This window comes from Sus scrofa, chromosome 4 (assembly GCF_000003025.6).
Source record: "Sus scrofa isolate TJ Tabasco breed Duroc chromosome 4, Sscrofa11.1, whole genome shotgun sequence".
Taxonomy (NCBI): Eukaryota; Metazoa; Chordata; class Mammalia; order Artiodactyla; family Suidae; genus Sus; species Sus scrofa.
In genome coordinates, this window is record NC_010446.5 from 50351715 (window position 1) to 50371092 (window position 19378).

General features: G+C 36.9%; 2 protein-coding genes and 1 pseudogene across 8 annotated transcripts in view; 2 read left to right on the plus strand and 1 right to left on the minus strand.

Annotated features, from left to right (window-relative positions):
- The window catches only part of RMDN1 (regulator of microtubule dynamics 1), a 41302-nt gene that overhangs the window by 6829 nt on the left and 15095 nt on the right, over positions 1-19378 (plus strand). For 5 of the 7 annotated variants that reach the window (XR_001308147.2, XR_001308148.2, XM_013996637.2 and 2 more), the window contains exons 2-5: positions 5211-5328; positions 10487-10583; positions 12366-12525; positions 19166-19255. Coding sequence is in view for 5 of the 7 variants with exons in the window: in XM_013996637.2 (XP_013852091.1) it covers positions 5211-5328; positions 10487-10583; positions 12366-12525; positions 19166-19255 (465 nt within the window). In the remaining 2 variants the exon portion in view is untranslated. The remainder of the gene's footprint in view (positions 1-5210; positions 5329-10486; positions 10584-12365; positions 12526-19165; positions 19256-19378) is intronic. The other 2 variants (XM_021089160.1, XM_021089161.1) reach the window with 1 other exon arrangement.
- LOC102163988 lies at positions 6417-10041 on the plus strand (annotated as a pseudogene).
- The window catches only part of WWP1 (WW domain containing E3 ubiquitin protein ligase 1), a 139243-nt gene continuing 138222 nt past the window's right edge, over positions 18358-19378 (minus strand). Inside the window, exon 26 of the mRNA XM_013996633.2 lies at positions 18358-18794. Within this exon, the coding sequence (XP_013852087.1) occupies positions 18746-18794 (49 nt within the window). The 3' untranslated portion in view covers positions 18358-18745. The remainder of the gene's footprint in view (positions 18795-19378) is intronic.

Consider the following 19378-nt stretch of genomic DNA (forward strand, 5'->3'; position numbering starts at 1 on the left):
GCTGTTGATTACTGATTCACTTGCCTTACTAGTAATTGGTCTATTCAGATTCTCTATTTCTTCATGATACAGTTTTGGCAGGTTGTATGTTTTTAGGAGTTGTCCATTTCTTCTAGGTAGTTCAATTCGTTGGTGTATTTTTATTCATAGTAGTCTCTTATGATCTTTGTACTTCTGTGGTATCAGTTGTAGTGTCTCCTATTTCATTTATAATTTTATTTATTTGAGTCCTCTCTTTTTTACTTGGTGAGTTAGCTAAATGTGTTGGTCTATTTTGTTCATGTTAGGAAAATAAACAAAATCCAGATCTTTTTTTTTTATTGTCCTTTTTGTCTCTGTTTCATTTTTTCCCCATTATGATCTTTATTTCCTTCCTTCTACTAATCTTGGGTTTTGTTTTTCCTTCCTTCCTTCCCTCCTTGCCTCTTTTTTTTTTTTTTTTTGCTTTTTAGGGCTGTACCCATGGCATATGGAAGTTCCCAGGCTAGGGGTTGAATTGGAATACACCTGTCAGCCTATACCACAGTACCACAGCCAAAGCAACACAGGATCTGAGCCATGTCTGTGACCTACACCAGAGCTTATGGCAATGCCGAATCCTTAACCCACTAAACGAGACCAGGGATCCAACCCACATCCTCATGGATACTAGTTGGATTTGTTTCCACTGCACCACAATGGGAACTTCTCTTTCTTTCCTCCTTGAGGTATAAAGTTAGTTTAATGAAGATCTTTCATGTTTTTTAATGTAGGCATTTGTCACTATGAACTTCCCTCTTAGAATTGCTTTTCTTACACCCTACAGAGTTTGATATTCTGTATTGCTGTTTTCAGTTTTTTCAAGGTTTTTTTTTTTTTTTTTTTTTTTTTTTTTGTCTTTTTGTCTTTTTGTCTTTTTTTGTTGTTGTTGTTGTTGTTGCTATTTCTTGGGCCGCTCCCTCGGCATATGGAGGTTCCCAGGCTAGGGGTTGAATGGGGCTACAGCTGCCGGCCTACGCCGGAGCCACAGCAACGCGGGATCCGAGCCACGTCTGCAACCTACACCACAGCTCACGGCAACGCCAGATCGTTAACCCTCTGAGCAAGGGCAGGGACCGAACCCGCAACCTCATGGTTCCTAGTCGGATTCGTTAACCACTGCGCCACGACGGGAACTCCAAGGTTTTTTTTTTTTTAATTTCTCTTTTGATTTCTTCTTTGATGTATTGGTTGTTAGTAGCATGTTGCTTAATCTTCACATAAATGTGAATTTTCTTGTTTTCTTGTTATAACTGATTTCTAGTTTCATACCATTGTGGCTGGAAAACATGCTTGATATGATTTAAATTTTCTTAAATTTATTGATACTTGTTTTGTGTCCTAACATCATGATTTGTCCTGGAAAATGTTCCATGTACACTTGAAAATAATGTATATTCATTTGATTTGGATGGAATGTTCTATATACGCATGTTAAATCCATCAGTGTGTTCCCTTCCAGTAGTGTGTCTCCACATGAAAGGGTTAGTTTATAGGAAAAATTTGTGTCGGTCTCTCCTGCCTGTTTTGATATGGATTTTTCCTCCATTGCCTGATGTGGAGGAGTCACTTAGCTAGTTTTGGGGTTTCTTTAAGAGGAAATTGTTTTCTTTAAGAGGAAATTGTTTAGCTATAGATTTGTTGTGTCTATGGGAAGTATGTTCAGCATCAAGTGTTGCCATCTTGAACCAGGACCCATTTAGGGCCATTTTAGAGGCTACCTACCACAACTAGATTCTGAAAACCTTGTAGACCATGTTAAATGTTATTTTATTCTAGAGGTTATAGAAAACCATAGAAGCCTTTTAAGTGAAGAATTCATATGATCTGATTTCCATTAAAAAATAACTTGTCTAATTTTAAGAGTAGATATAGGCTAGAGTGGATGCTGGAGATCAAATAAGATCATTGCTGTAGGACAGGTGAGATATGTGGTAGTCTGAACTTTAGTGGTAGCCATGGAAATGGGAATAAGTTTAAGTAAGTGGATGCAATAAAAGGATATTAATGATGTAAACTTAGTGGGCCTAAACGATAGCTTTGATGTGGGTATTGAAAGGAAGAGGAATTCCAAAATTTAAGAGGAGGAGGAGCTGGCAGGAAGTTAGGAGAAAAAAACCAGGAGATGGTTAGTGACACATTCCTTTCCATAGAGTGATGAGGTTTTTTTTTTGTTTGTTTGTTTGTTTTTTAATTCCTTCTAGCTTGAGGGAGTTTCTGTTGTGGCTCACTGGTAACAAATCCCGCTAGTATCCATCAGGATGATTTCAATCCCGGGCCTTGCTCAGTGAATTAAGTATCTGGTGTTGCTGTGGCTGTGGTGTAGGCTGGCAGCTGCAGCTCCTATTCAACTCTTAGCCTGGGAATTTCCATATGCTTCTAGCTTGAAATTGGTATAATTGGAATTCTCTTATGGCACAGCAGGTTAAGGATCTGGGGTTATTATTAGGAGACTTAACTGAAAAATCTTAGTCTTTTTCCTCTTCTTTTTCTAGGTACCACTACCACCATATGCACATACCCACACCATTCCCTCTCTTTGGTAGATATGAATAAATTCAGAAAATTAAGTGTTAAAAATGTTTCTGTGTCAAATTTAGTTTTGCTGCTTTGCTGTTGATGTGTTTTGAATCCAGCTATCTGCAATATCTTTTTTTTTTTTGCTTTTTAGGGCTGCACTTGTGACATATGGCAGTTCCAAGGCTAAGGATTGAATGGGATCTACATCTGCCGGCTACAGCCACAGCCACAGCAATGCAGGATCCAAGCCACGTCTGCAACCACACCACAGCTCATGGCAATGCCTGATCCTTAACCCAGTGATTGAGGCCAGGGATTGAACCCACATCCTCATGCTAGTCTGATTCGTTTCTACTGAGCCATGACAGGAACTCCCTGTCTGCAGTATCTTAAATCTTCATGCTCAAGAAAGTAAAGCACTCAGCAAATTATAATATATTGGATTCCTCATTCCTACCTTAGATACTTATGAGAAGCTAAAAAGTGGTTCAGATGGGGGTTGTGAGAGACTAAGAATTGAGAATGACTGATGCCAAGGTTTTTTGTTTGTTTGTTTTGTTTTTCTTTTGGCCTTACCCTTGGATGCAGAGGTTCTGGGGCCAAAGATCGAACCTGGGCCATAGCAGTGACCCAAGCCACAGCAATGAGAACACCAGATCCTTAACCTGCTGAGCCATGAAGGGACTCCTGTGTTGTTTTGTTTTTTTTAACCTGAACAACTAGAAAATTAGAGTTGCCATTTACTGTGAAAGGAAAGATTAAGTGGAATGGATTTGAGGGAAACAATAGCTGTTTGGGCTGATAAATTTCAGATGCATGTTATATTTCATGAGGAGATAAATGTTTGGACAGCTGGATATATGATTCTGAAGTTTAGGGGACATCTGGGAGTTTTTAAATTTGCAAATTTTTGGCTTGTTGATGACATCTAAAGCCATGTAACAAAGTAAGGTCACCAAAATGATAGGAATAGAGAAACGAAGGTCTAGGACTAAGCCCAGTACACACCTGGGCAGTGAGGTTTTGGTGATGAAGACCCCAGTAAAGAGAAGGAGCAGTTGTTGAAACAGGCGTAAATTTAAGAGAGTAGTATTCCAAAAGCCCAGAGAAGAGTGTTTCAAGAATCAGAGAACACGGCAAGTACTGAGGAAAGGGGTTGGATGAATTATAAAAAGGTATGAAGAAATTTGGGTGATTGATGGTTATGTTCATCCTCTTGATGGTAGTGATGGTTTTATGGATTTACATATATGTCAACACATTGTACATGCAGTTAACTTTGTCACTTATATCTCAATAAAGGGACATTTAAAATTTTTTCTTTAAATGTCCATTTATTTTTTTTTTTTTAAGGAGGGAGTGAACAGCTGGCAAATGCTGTTGATGGGTCAAGTAAGATGAGAGTTTACTAGGAAAAAGCATCCTTGGTTGCCTTAACTAGAATGCCATTAGTGGGGCTCTGGAGATAAATGTGTGATTTGTGTGAGTTCATAAGAGAATGGGAAGAGAGGAAGTGGAGACAGAGTTCCAGACAACTTTTTTGTCTTTTCATCTTTTTAGGGCCACGCCCGTGGCATATGGAGGTTCCCAGGCTAGGGGTCTAATCGAAGGTACAGCCGCTGGCCTACACCACAGCTCACAGCAACACTGGATCCTTAACCCATTGAGCAAGGCCAGGGATTGAACTGGAAACCTCATGGTTCCTAGTTGGATGTGCCTCCGCTGCACCACAATGGGAACTCCCTGGACAACTTTTTGAGAGAATTTTGCTGAAAAGAGAATTTGGAAAAAAGACTAAAGAGAGATGTGAAATCAAAAAGAAGATTTTTGTTTTGTTTTTAGAAGGGAACAATTACACCTTACAAAGATAGTACAGCTTGTTTTTATACAGATGGGAATAAATTGAAAGGAAGGAAAAAATTGATGTTATGTGGTAAAAGAAAAACTGTTGTGAGAAAAGGGAAGAATTGCTGGAGTAATATCTATATACTTCCTGCCGTTGGTCTTGAGAATTCTGACTATAATTCTGAAAATTAATTTCTAAATCTGTCTGGATATTCTCTTTATTTTATTCACTGTTTATTTTAAAACTGCATTTCATGGATCACATTTGAAGATATGTTTATTTAAAGCCATGTATATTTTCTATATGTAATTACCATATTTGATATTTTTCATTAGTCTGTTCTTAAAGTTAATATTAATTATATAGTTATTTTATTTCAAGGAATTGTAGTATCCATGCTTCCTTAAATAAAATATAGACCTTCCAATCCAGCACTTACCATAACTGTGATTGTTAGATAAGTTACCACCACTAGCTGTTAGGAGTCTTTTCTTGGAGTTCTCTTGTGGCTCAGCGGGTTCGGGATCCAGCACTGTCACTGCAGTGGCTTGGGCCACTGCTGTGGCGTGAGTTCAGTCCCTGGCCCAGGAACTTCCACGTGCTGTGGGCGTGGCCAAAAAAAAAATCTTTTCTTAACAGCATATGCTCTATAAGGTAATTATGCAAAATAGTTTTACTGAAGAATTTGATAAAGTAAATTTTGAACTTCCAATATTCTTAGGATTGATTGCTTTTGGGGTGCGAGAAAATTGATTTAAGTTTTGCTTGGGGTAACAGTTTTTTCAAATTTTCTAAGTTTGATAACTGACTATAATTCTTTCCAAAGGTGATGGGAAACACGGGAGCTTTCAAAAGAAGTCTTTTAATCTCTGCCTTGTCTTATTTGGGTTTTGAAACTTATCAAGTCCTTTTCCAGTCTTCTGTGGTTCATGCCACAGCCAAAGGTAAGCCTAAGCTAAACATCAGGAACACTTATAGTTAGAATAGATAATGCAAATAACATACTATAGGCTAGATTATTTTCTGCTTTTCTCTACTTGTCAGTCTCATATATATAGGCATATGTGTGTTTATCCATAAATATATATAATAATCTAGTTTTTCTATTTTCTCTCTCTGTATAAAATGTCTTTTAGTAGGAAGAGTTCCTTCAGTGAGAAATACTCTACTAACACTATAGTTTTACAGGACCCTTGAGTTTAGAGTATCTTTCACAATTCTGAAAGGCTGTAGGATGTAGGAGGGGGAAAAACAATATATTGCACCACAAAACCTTAAAATATTTACTCTCTAGATCTTTATGGAAAAGTTTGTTAACCTTTGCTTTATAATGATACAGTAATTCTTTTCTTTCTTTAATTCAAGGTGTTACATTTTCCTTGATGTAGTTAAGAAAGGCCCAGTTACTTTGAGATGGACATATTTTTAGAAATATTTAAAAACAGAATGTAATTTGGTACTAAATATCAAATAACTGGTTGAAAAATAGAAAAATTCTATCAGATTTTTAATTTAGCATACTATAGATATGTAAACATGTTAAGACTTGCTATAATTTAAAAACTAAATTTAGTTAAACCAGTTGTATATGTATACAGAGCCAAAATTTCAGTTTATTAAAGGAAAACTTTTAATTCATTAGTTAACAATCCTTTTTGTTTTTCACCATTTCTACTTTTATTTATTTATTTATTTTTGGCCACCCTGTGGCATATGGAGTTCTCAGACCAGTGATCAGATGCTAGGTGTAGTTGTGATCTGTGCTGAAGCTGTGGCAGCACGGGATCCTTTAACCCATTGTGCCAGCTGGGAATAGAACCTGCGTCCCGGTGCTGCAGAGAGGTTGCCAAGATCCTGTTGCAACCACAGCAGTGACTCCCAATCCCCACTTTTTTTTTGTTGTCTTTTGTCTTTTTAGGGCTTCACCTTTGGCATGCAGAGGTTCCCAGGCTAGGGTTCAAATCAGAGTTGTAGCTGCTGGCCTACACCACAGCCACGACAGCTTAGGATCCGAGTTGCGTCTGTGACCTACACCATAGCTCACAGCAATGTTGGATCCTTAACCCACTGAGCAAGGCCAGGGATCAAACCCGGGACCTCATGGGTACTAGTCGGGTTCGTTAACCACTGAGCCACAGTGGGAACTCTCCAGTCCCCACTTGTTAACATTAAGAAGGTGATTAAGGAAAGAAGAGATTTGATTTTGAATAGATGGTATTAAAATTCTAGTAGATGAAGAATTTGAGAACATTAGTTAAAAATTGCTAGTTATTTGTTGATTTCATTTATCCATGACTGTCTTTACATTTTCAAAAAGTAGATACTTGAATTGCTACTTTTTTTTAAATAATGTATTATTTTCATGAAAGACACAGTAGAGGACTTTGTCACTGGTTCAATGACATATTTGGCGATTATTTACAACTTGGCTTTTTAAAGTTCTTTAGACTTTTCACCATAACTTTAACTCTCACAGAAATCTTAAGAGTCGCTAGGACAAGCCATATTTTTAAATTACAATGTAGTTTTTTTAAAGCATCTTTGAGAGCTATGCCCAGAGGTTACACTTTTAAGATTTTTCTATGTATGTTCCATTATATTAATTTTTGAATGGAAGCTCACAAAGTTAAACTTCTTCAGTGTACAAGAACAGAGATTTAAATTCTTATTTCTTTTTGCATCTGTCACACTTTGTTTCACTCTGCTTTAGTACCATTTCATTACAGAAATGAGTGCAAAGACTTGGTATTCCCCTAAGCAACAAAATACTGCAGTTTGAAAGGCATAATCAAGATTATTTATAGCCTTAATGATCATGGTTTTTTCAGAAGTGTCCTAATGACAGAAAATTATTGCATATTTAATAAATTAAAAATAACATTTTAAGGCTTGTGAGGCCTACATGATCTGATGTGCGGCCTTGCACAGCCAAAGTAGTAGAGGTAAGGGGATGTCAAGCCGTCAACTGTTTATGAATTTGCACCTCAAGGAACTTTGATGTGGTTTTCCTCCATTTTCCTCCAACCTCTTAAGTGAGTGGCAGCGAAATGGGCTGCACGAGTCCTGTGGATCAGCCAGGGAGTAAGCACCATAGGAGCAAATCTCCTTTGCCCAGAAGAGATGGCTCTGTGTCCCAGCCAGGCTCACACATTCTGCTCAGGGATGGCCAGCCCCTTGATCCCCATTTCCAAGATGGCTACTGTCAAGTGTGAACTTATTAAGAATTTCACTTCAGAAGAAACCATTCATCACAGTGAGATCTCCATTAAGGAACTGCATTGGTTGGCATGGCCTGTGCTAACAGCATTTTATTAAAAGGCTGGAGTGATGAACTTCCCTTTTTGGGTACTGATGAAGGCAAACTGAACGGTGAGACACTGGAGCTTCCATATGGCAGCTTTTTCTTGAAAATGCCAGATTTGTTTCCAGCAAAGACTGTCTTGCCACTGCAGACTCCAGCCTAGTAATTGTCATAGCTGGTACATGCCCAGGAAAAAGAGAAGCTCACTTTGATGTAGTGAGGTAAAATACGCCCATCTTAAATTAATGATTTTCATTATTGCCCGATATAGTCCTGACTTCAAATTGATAGTATTTTCCAATCCAGTGGATATCTTAACTTATGTACCTTGAAAGTTGAGTGCATTTCCCAAAAATCATATTATTGGAAGTAGCTATAATCTGAACTCTAGTCATTTTTGTTTCTTTATTGGCCAAAGGCTTGCTATCCACCCTGAAAACTACGGATCCTTGAAGAAGCATGGAGTCTCAACTGTACCTTTGTGGAGCGGAGTTAACATTTCTGTGTTCCTCTGCAGGGTCTAAACTCAAGTATAGGAACAGATAAAAATCCTGAGATCTTTCTTCCGCAAAGAAGTGACCTATGGCTATGAAATGGTTAAAAGGAAAGGTTATATTAATTGGGCCTTTGGCCTATCAGTAGCTGATTTAACAGAAGACATTTTTAAGAATCTAGAAGAGTTTCCACCATAAGTAAGGACCTTTAGGGAATAAATGAAGAAATATTCCTTAGGGTTCCTTGTATTCTGGGAGAGAATGGTATTGCAGACCTTATAAAGGTAAAGCTGACTCCTGAAGAAGAGTGGAGGAAAACTTTGGGAAATTTAGAAGTTGTTTAAAGTTGTTTAAAACTACCATTCTGAAGTTATTAAGAGGTAGTAGTTTAGGATTGTATATCAAACTTTTGAATAAACCTGAATTCATAAAAGTCGGAAAAAGGAAATGGATTAGAATTACTCCCCTGTTTATTCAGCCCTCCAACTTTTTTATTTAGCATCCAGGTATTGGATGATACTTTTTTTTTTTTTTAAGAATTCCCAAGTGATTGCATCTAACCTTATTTCCATTGTTATACCAACTGTGCTTTTCTTCTGCTTTCCACTTCCACCTTTAAGGATGATTGTGATTATATTGGACTCACCTGGCTAATCCAAGATACTTTAGCTATTTAAGGTTAGCTAATCAGCAACCTTAATTACATCTACAAACTTAATTCCCTTTTGTCCAGGTAATCTTACATTTTCACAGGTCCAGACATTAAGTTGTGGGCATGTCTGAGGCCATTTTTCTGCCTGCCACAGATATCAACTAAGAATGATGAGACTACTGCCTACTCTTTTTAAATAATCTTTGGGTTTTTATTACCCAATGATATAGAATCAGCCACTGGTTAAAAATATAAAATAGAATGAAAGCAAACTTAAAAAAATCAACTAGCCATGAGAATATTACTAAACTATAGCACCTAACCAGACTGAAGTAGAATTAAAGAGGAAAAAAATCTTTAATTTTAGAGTTTCTTTATTGTTGTCATTTAATTTTTCTTAAATTAGTATAATTACATGATGATTTTAACTTACTTTACATAGTTATGTCAAATTTATGGGTTTTTTTTTCTTACTGGTCTAGATTTTGATTTTTCATAAAATTTTAGTGTACCTATAAATACTAAAATATAGTACTGTATACCAGCTGTCTATATTTCAATGAAAAAAACTTTTTAACCTGAAATACATTGTGATTAATTAAAGCAAACTTAACACATCGGAATATTGGCTTATACATAGGACTAAGTAATACAGCACTCTTATAGAAGACAAAATTAAGTGTGTATGTTCCTTGGTAACAATTAGAATATCTGAAATTCAGATGTTTTGGTTTTTTTAGTAACTAGTCAACTTCTTTAGAGCATTACACTGTCTATAAGGTTTATGGGTTTTGTTGTACTATCTAAACTCATTAATGAGTTGGTTGGAGCATAGTGCCTATGAGCAAAGTTTCAGTTCCTCTGTGTAGTTGGTTAGCTTAATCTAAATGTTTGATGGCAGATTTGACTCTTTCCATAACAAATGTCTGTGTAAGTTAGATCATAGCATCCATTAAAACAGTATGGTGCACGGAGTTCCCGTCGTGGCGCAGTGGTTAACGAATCCGACTAGGAACCATGAGGTTGCGGGTTCGATCCCTGCCCTTGCTCAGTGGGTTAACGATCCGGTGTTGCCGTGAGCTGTGGTGTAGGTCGCAGATGCGGCTCGGATCCCGCGTTGCTGTGGCTCTGGCATAGGCTGGTGTCACAGCTCCGATTAGACCCCTAGCCTGGGAACCTCCATATGCCGCAGGAGCGGCCCAACAAATGGCAAAAGACAAAAAAAAAAAAAAAAAAAAAAAAAAACAGTATGGTGCAGTTCATGCAAAATAACTTTCAGTGCTGTAAGTAGATTTTATTATTGTCTGCAATGGATTTGTACTTAATATCAGCAGTAACAGCAAAGGCTTTGTGTGGAGGGTTAGGTACCATGAATTTCTCACAGAAAATTACCTTTTTCATTTTTTAAAATGTATCATATTTAGTCATTACCATATGTTTCTAATTATTTTCCATAGTTTCCATAAATCACTGTGTGTGATAGCTTCATACTTATTTCTAGTACACTTACATCTAGATTCTTCAGAATTTCTGATCTTTATAGACGATTTTTGTATCTAATTTATTTTGCTTCTCTATGAAAGTATTTGTTTCTTAGAATTATTGCCATCTAGCTTGAGAAGACATCCTTTATTGTGTCCTTTTTTCTTTTATAGTCACTAGAGTTGAAGAAATCCTTGAACAAGCAGACTACTTATATGAAAGTGGAGAAACAGAAAAACTTTACCAGTTGCTAACCCAGTACAAGGAAAGGTGGGCTATGTATGATAGGCTTGGGTTTGCAGTTTCCTGGAATTTTTTTTTTTAATCAATTAAAATATTTTTGGTGCTTGGAATTTTTATAGTTTTTCGAAGTTTTTACTTTAAAATAATATTTCTTAGAGTTTAATTTATAGTATGATTTTTTCTTATGTTAAATGACTCAAAAACACTACATGTATCTCATTGATTTAGAAAATATGGCTCTACTTATTCTAGTTGAATGTTGAAATTTTCTTTTTATTTTGTTACTTTGTTTTGAAGGCAAAGTAGTCATTGAATAGATGCTTATCTTATTTATCTATATTGTATATTTCTCATTTCTTCTAAATTAATTTCTTATTGGTTTAAGATTCAATTCAAATGAGTCAGGTTGATTCTGTGCCACCATTGAATGGTATCTGTGTATCATTGTAGCGCACAGTCTCATAAAGGAACAAAAAATACCTCCTTTTTATTTTTTTATTATTAGCTTACATGTTTTTTCAGCATATTAATATGCACTCAATTGGGTGGAGGGGGATGGAGGTGGAGGGAGATTCAGCCCAACAAAATAAGTCAAATTAGGCTAAATGGCATTTCCAGATCACTAATCTACCTCATCTCTTAAACTGAAAATATCAGGTCATTTCCCCCCCAAGGCCCATCAGTTTTACTTCTTAAGTATCTATGGAAATATCCTAAATATCCTTTTCCATTGTCCCCTCAATAACCTGAGGTAGTTGATTAGGCATTTTATAGTCATTTCAGTAACTACTTGAAAAGTAAACTATAAGGTAGTTATTTCATATTCATTGAATTATAACTATACTATTGCTACCTTTATTTTTGTTCAATTTTATATGAATACCATTTTTGTTAAGAAATGTATAATAGAGTAGGCTTAAAGAGAAATTTAATAAAAAGGAATTTAAGGTTAGTTTTTAAAGAAATATTTCTCTCTGTTTTTTTTGTTTTTGTTTTTGTTTTTTGGCCATTCCTGTAGCATGTGAAAGTTCCTTGGCCAGGGATCCAACACTTGTGCCATAACAGTGAGCTGAACCGCTGTGGTAACAATGCCAGATCCTTAACCCACTGCACCACAAGGGAACTCCAATATTTATAACTCTTAATCTTGGTTTCTATTTTATTTATTAGTCATTTCAAATTGGATATAATTATATTTAAGTAGCAGACCTTCAAGAAATCCAAAGCCCTTACTTTAAATATTCTAGGCATCATGGCATGGATGACACACTCAAAGATAGGATTTATTTAGATATTACATTTATATTTAATCATTCATTCATTAACAGATTATTTTCATATACCTGTTGGTGCCAGGTACTGAATTTGGAGCTATGGATACAGCATTTTGTTTTATAGAGCATGATCCTGTATATAAATATATGTATTTTATACTCTCTGAACCAGTTAGTGAGTTGTCTGAAGCACAGTGCCACTGAAATCAAGCCTCAAGTTGTATGTAGAATTTTCTAGGGCAAGTATTTAGAGAATTCAGATACAAAGATATTTCTAAAAAAGTTAGTGTTTTAGATTTTATAGGTAAGTTAATATTTATGTATTAACAAAATATGGATATTTTGTGGGAAATTTTAGTAAAGTTTTTGTGCAAAAGAAAATAATAAACTTAACATTGTGAGTAATGGATGTTGATATCATGTTGCTTGCTATATACTGACTTCAAAGACCATATGTATTCATTAGTGATGTGACCTTCAACAGTTTTTAAATGTGAGCTAAAATGGTGGTGGTTTTATATTTATTTCAAATTAGTGAAGATGCAGAGTTACTGTGGCGTTTGGCACGGGCATCACGTGATATAGCTCAACTTAGTGGAACCTCAGAAGAGGAGAAAAAGCTTTTGGTGTATGAAGCCCTGGAGTATGCAAAAAGAGCCCTAGAAAAAAATGAATCAAGTTTTGCAGCTCATAAGGTGAGATGCTTACAGTAGTGAAACCAATACCATGTACTGAGAGGTACATTAGTCTGTATTTGTCTATTATCTCTAATTTACATAGGAAAGAAATTGCTTTATTTTAAAGAAGTAGGGAAGAGATTTATTTTTATAACATTTTTTTCGAAAAGAGGTTGTTTTTTGAAGTTCCCGTTGGGGCTTAGCAGTAACAACTGGTATCCATGAGGAGCGGGTTCAATCCCTGGCCTTGCTTAATGGGTTAAGGATCGGCATTGCCATGAGCTGTGGTGCGGGTTGCAGATGCAGCTCGGATCCCACTTGCTGTGGCTGTAGTGCAGGCTATCATCTACAGTTCCCATTCAACCCCTAGCCTGGGAATTTCCATATGCTGCAGATGTGGCCCTAAAAAGACAAAAAAATGTAGTTTTTTCTTGAACATTTATTCTAACTTCATTAATATGTTTGATAAATTACTTCTGTGAAAGCTTATGGTTAAACAGAAGTGTTAGTAGTTGCATGAATTACCTATATATTTATTTCTAGTCATATAAACACTGGACAAATATTTTCTCATTTTCCTCACATTATATTTCTGGTTTCTCTGGAGGTAGGAGTATAGCAGCTGGACAGCTGAGACCTATATATAACATAGATAACTTTTTACATGTAATCCCTCTAGTTTCTGGATTTCCTTACTGGTTTAGAATAACACTTTTCAGTGGACACTGTGGGGAAGCTCTGGGCCATTATTGGTATTTTGGATTAGAACCTCACTGTCATGTTAGACTGTCTTCAGTGGAGCCCCCAAGTCATTGTGACAACCAGATTCTGCTGCATGCATTTCCAAATGTTCCCTTTAAGGGATTATTCCATCTTCTCCCACCCCCACTTACCACCACTACTTGTTCATATTAAGAATAAAACATACAAACCCTTTAAATTTACTGAGAGTTGTTTTTATAGCCCAGCATATGGTCCATCTTTGTAAGTGTTCCTTTTGCATGTGAAAGAATATTCAGCTGTTGTTGGGCGTATCTCATAAATGTCATTCAGGTCAAGTTGGTTGACAGTGGTGTTCAAGTCTTCTATATCCTTACTGATTTTCTGTCTACTTCAATAAATTATTGACAGGGATGTTGAAATCACCAAGTATAATTGTAGATTTGTTTGTTTCTATTTGTAGCTTTATTAGTTTTTATACCATGTAAAGTGCTTTTATTTGTAATAGAAGGAGTTCCTGTCATTGCTCAGTGGTAACAAACCCAACTAGGATTCATGAGGATGAGGGTTCAATCCCTAGCCCCACTCAGTGGGTTAATGATCCAGTATTGCCATGTGAGTTGTGATGTAGGTCATAGCTGTGGCTTGGATCCTGTGTGGCTGTGGTGTAAACCAGCAGCTACAGCTCCGATTTGAACCCTAGCCTGGGAACTTCCATATGCAGTGGGTATGGCCCTAAAAAGCAAAAAAAGAAAGTAATATCAACATTTAGGATTGTTATATTTTCTTGATGCATTATCTCTATCATTGTAAAATAATCCTCTATTTCTAGAAATAGTCTTCTTATAGCCCACTTTGACATTAATGTAACAACTTTTGCTGTTTTTTTTTTTTTTTTTTTTTTTTTTTTTATCTTTTTGCCTTTTCTAGGGCCACTCCTGTGGCATATGGAGATTCCCAGGCTGGGGTCAAATCAGAGCTGTAGCCACCAGCCTATGCCAGAGCCACAGCAACTCGGGATCCGAGCCGCGTCTGCAACCTACACCACAGCTCACAGCAACACTGGATCTTCAACCCACTGAGCAAGGCCAGGGATCGAAGCCACAACCTCATGTTTCCTAGTCGGATTTGTTAACCACTGTGCCACGACGGGAACTCCTGTTTTTTGTTTTTTTTTTTAATTTTATTTTTATTTTATTTTTGTCTTTTGTCCTTTTAGGGCCGTACCTGTGGCATATGCAGGTTCCCAGGCTAGGGATCTAATCTGAGCTTTTACCCCAGCCTACGCCACAGCCACAGCAATGCCAGATCTGAGCTGTGTCTATCACCTACACCACAGCTCATGGCAACACTGGATCCTTAACCCACTGAGCAAGGCCAGGTATCCAACCCAAAACCTCATTGTTCCTGATCGGATTCGTTTTCACTGTGCCACGATGGGAACTCCTGATTTCTTTTGATTGTTAACATGTTACATCCTTTTCTGTCCTTTCACTTTTAACTTGTGTCTTTATATTTAATATGTACTCTTGTGAGGAGATAATTCTTTTATTTTTACTTATTTTATATTCTTTACATTATATAAAATTCACTATTGTAATATATACACTTGAGTGGTTTGTAGCACATTAACTATGTTGTGCAGCCTTCACCACTATCTAATTTCAGAACACTTCTATTACCCCAGCACAAACTCCATACCTATTATCAGTTAGTCCCAGTTATCTGCTCCTGTTCTCTGGCAAGCACCGAGCTACTTTCTGTCTCTATGAATTTGCCTATTTTACAGTTTATGTAAATAGAATCCTATAATATGTGGCCTTTGTGTGTCTGGCTTCTTTCACTTAGCTAACATTTTCAAGGTTCATGGATGTGAAGTATGTGGCAGTGCTTCATTTCTTCTTATGGCTGAATGACTTTTCATTGTATGCATGTACCATTTTTGTTTATTATCAGCTGATGAGCATTTGGGTTGTTTTCACTTTTTGGCTATTATGAATAATGCTGCTATAAACAATTACATACAAGTTTTTGTGTGAATACCTGCTTTTAATTCTTTTTTTTTCCCCCTTTTTATGGCTGCACCTGTGACATACGGAGATTCCTATGCTAGGGGTCAAATCAGAACTGCAGATGCATGCCTACACCACAGCCACAGCATCACTAGATCCGAGCTGCATCTTCGACCTGTGCCACAACTTGCAGCAACACCAGGTCCTTAACCCACTGAGCGAGGCCAAGGGTTGAACCCTCGTCTTCACAGACACCTTGTCAGGTTCTTAATCTGCTGAGCCATAATGGGATCCTCCACTCTTTTTTTTTATTGAGGTAAATTCACATAACTTAAAAGTAACCATTTTATACATTTGGCATTTTTATATTATTGGCATTTTATACATTTACAGTGTTGTGCAACCATTACCTCTATCTAGTTTCAAAACATTTTCATCACCCCAAAAGGAAACCTTGTACCCATTAAATAGTCACTCTCTAGTCCCTTTTTTTTTTTTTTTTTTTTGCTTTTTTTAGGGCTGCACCCGTGGCATATGGAGGTTCCCAGGCTAGGGGTCAAATTGGAGCTACAAGCTGCTGGCCTACGCCACAGCCACAGCAACGCCACATACGAGCTGTATCTGTGACCTACACCGCAGCTCACGGCAACACCAGATCTGTAACCCACTGAGCAAGGCCAGGGATTGAACCCACAACTTTATGGTTCCTACTTTGGTTTCGTTTCTACTGCATCACCACGGGAACTCCTCTGTTTCCTCTTATTCCTCACTCCTGACAACTACTCATCTGCTTTCTGTCTCTAAGGCTTTTCTTACTCTGAATGTTTTGGAGAAGTGGAATCATACATAACATAGGATAATTTGTGTCTGACACCTTTCACTTATATGGTTTTTGAAGTCCGTTCACATTGTAGCATTTATCTGTACTTTATTTTTTTTTTATGAATGAATAACACTTCATTGTATACCACATTTTTTTTTTGGCTGCAGCCTATGGCATGTGGCAGTTCCCAGACCAGGTATCAAACCTGAGCCGTACAGTGACAATGCCAGATCCTTAACCTGCTAGGTCACTCGGGAACTCCTGTATACCACATTTTGTTTATCTGTTCATTAGTTGATGGACATATAAGTTATTTCTGCCTTTGGCTATTGTTCATAGTGTAGCTATCAACATTTCGTGCACAAGTATTTGTTTAAATTATCTGTTTTAAATTCTTTTGAGTATATACCTAATAGTGGAATTTCTGGTTCATGTGGTCATTCTATGTAATTCTTTTTGAGAAACTGTCAAATTGTTTTCCAAAGTGGCTATACCATTTTCTATTGCCTTACTAGCAGTATATAAGGGTTCTAATTTTTCCACATCTTTGTTAAGACTTGTTATTATCTATTTTTAAAAATTACACCATCCATTGTCACTGCAGCAGCTTGGGTTGCTGCTATGGCACAGGTTTGATCCCTGGCCTGAGAATTTCCACATGCCACGGGCACGGCTAAAAAAAAAAAAATTACAGTTGTCTTAGCAAGTTTGAAGTGGTATCTCATCATGGTTTTGATTTCCTAATGACTAATGATATTGAGCATCTTTTCATGTACTTATTGGACATTTGTATAAATTCTTTGGAGAATTGTCTTTAAATTCTTTGCCCATTTTTGAACTTGACTTTCTATTGTTGAGTTGTAAGAGAATATTTTCTGACTTGTTCCTTGTTAGATATATGACTTGCAAATATTTTCTCCCCTTCTGTAGCTTCTATTTTTTTTTTTTTAAATCTTTTTTGGTCACACCTGTGAAAGTTCAGGGCCAGGGTTGGAACCTGCACCACAGCACTGTCCCTGTGCCACTGCAGTGACAATGCAGATCCTTAACCCACTGAGCCACAAGAGAACTCCTCTTCGCCTGTCTTTTTTTGTTAAGCAGGACTAGAGTAACATTTAATCTCAAAGTGTTTTATTTTCGTTTTTTTCCCTACAACTGATATTTCTAGTTCTGTGTGAGCTCTATATTTCCAAACCTTTCTGGTGGTTCTTTTCCCAGCTTTGGGTAGTCTCTTTACATGCAAGCCATAATCTCTACTCTGCTGAATGCTCAAGGGTGACCCTGTGTTCTCAGAGTTCTAGCTCTGGTCAGCTCTCTGTCAGAGTACACTACTCTGTGAACTTCAACCACCTGGGCTTCTCCCAGACTCCCAGTTCCATCTCATCAAAGCAAAGAGACTCCTTGGCCTATTTTGCCTCCCTGGGCTTCAATCTGGAAGTTACTCCAGGGCAGTCATATGGCTCACCTCATTTGTTTCTTGGCTCTCAGGTATCATTATTGCTTGATGTGTGATATCTTGAGAGTCTGTTTCTTGTATTTTGTCTGTTTATTTTAGTGTTTCAGGCAAGAAGGTAGTATAGTATCTATTACCCCTTCTTGTCTAGAATATCTATCTGTTATAAAAGGAAAGTTTTTTTTTTTAAATAATAATGTAAACTTGTTACAGAAAATAGGCATTTTGGAAATTGAAAAAAAGTACAACTATGGAAATAAAAATCAGCCATGATACAGTTCCGACCATCAGCTCTTGTTAACGTGATCATTCACTAACAGTTGTACCTCACTAAATTTCAATCTAAGCAGAATTTTTAGGATTCATTCGTAAGTTTGTGTGTGTGTGTGTGTGTGTGTGTGTGTGTGTGTGTGTGTGTGTGTTTCATCTTTTTAGGGCTGCACCCATGGCATACGGAAGTTCCCAGGCTAGGGGCTGAATTGAAGCTGGAGCCGCCAGCCTACATCACAGCCACAGCAAAATGGGATCTGAGCTGCATCTGTGACCTACACCACAGCTCACGGCAACACTGGATCCTTAACCCACTGAGCAAGGCCAGAGATCGAACCCGCATCCTCATGTATTCCAGTTGGATTCGTTACCGATGAGCCATGACAGGAAACTCCTGGGTTTGCTTTGATGACAGTTAAATGCATAAGAGAAGCTGATTTTTTCTAAAGCCCTAATATGTGGGAAAAGATCAGAGCACCAGATTTGAAACCCTGTGTGTCCCCTCTAGTCATCTGACTTTGGGCAATCAGGTGACTGTTAATGGAGATTAACTAAGCATAGTGTATAGAGAGGGGTTTGTGTTATACTTTTTTATTTTCAATAAAAATATCAAGATACAAAAAATTTTGGTGGAGAATGGATTTAAACAGAAGTTTTAAATTTTTTCTAGTTATAATTATTAAAAATTCACAGATACAAGCTCAAACAAAAAGAAAGGGTGGGTGTTTATAAGAAACTTGTACTTCACAGAACCCCAAGGCAGAGTGCATTTAGGCTTCAGGAAAAACTGGCTTGATTGCTCTGAGGCTTCATTGTCTCTCCTCTTTGCTCTTATCTGCAAATCTTCAGTGAAGTTTTTTTGTTTTGCTAAGTCTTGTGACTTTACATAGCAGCTTGGATATTTTGATCCAGTTCTTAGGGAAGAAGCTCAGGTTGTCTCAGTTTGGGTTTGTTGTCCAACTATGAGTATGGGCACAAGGTCACAGTTTGGCAGATGTGGCTGTTAGTACTATAACAATGCAGATGTGGAAGAAACAGTTCCAGAAAAGAGAATGAGAAAATAAAATAACAAATATTAAATTATTATATTCATGTCATAAATATGAATCATCATCTTCCCATTTGTTGGTAACTTTCTTAGAGATTCACTACTCTCTGCCTTGTATTACAGTTCTTTATAAACATGTTTTATCCTTAAATTCCTTGAGGGCTATGTCCACTTTTTCTTTTTAATTCCACTATATTTAATACAGTTGTGTATCACATGTGCTCAGCTTTTTGTTGAATGAGAATGACTACTGAGAAATAGTTATCCAGTTTCACCTTTTATTGAATGGAATATTATTGTTATTCTTACACCTTTTTTTCTCCTATTTTTAGTGGTATGCAATCTGTATTAGCGATGTTGGAGATTATGAAGGAATCAAGGCTAAAATTGCAAATGCCTACATTATCAAGGAGCATTTTGAGGTACTGATGAATTTTAAAAGTCATTAGTTTTCTGGATAGATTTCTACTTCACTTATCTATTACTGTATAGCAAACCACCTAAAACTTAGTGACCTCAAACAGTGAAAATTTACTTTTACAATT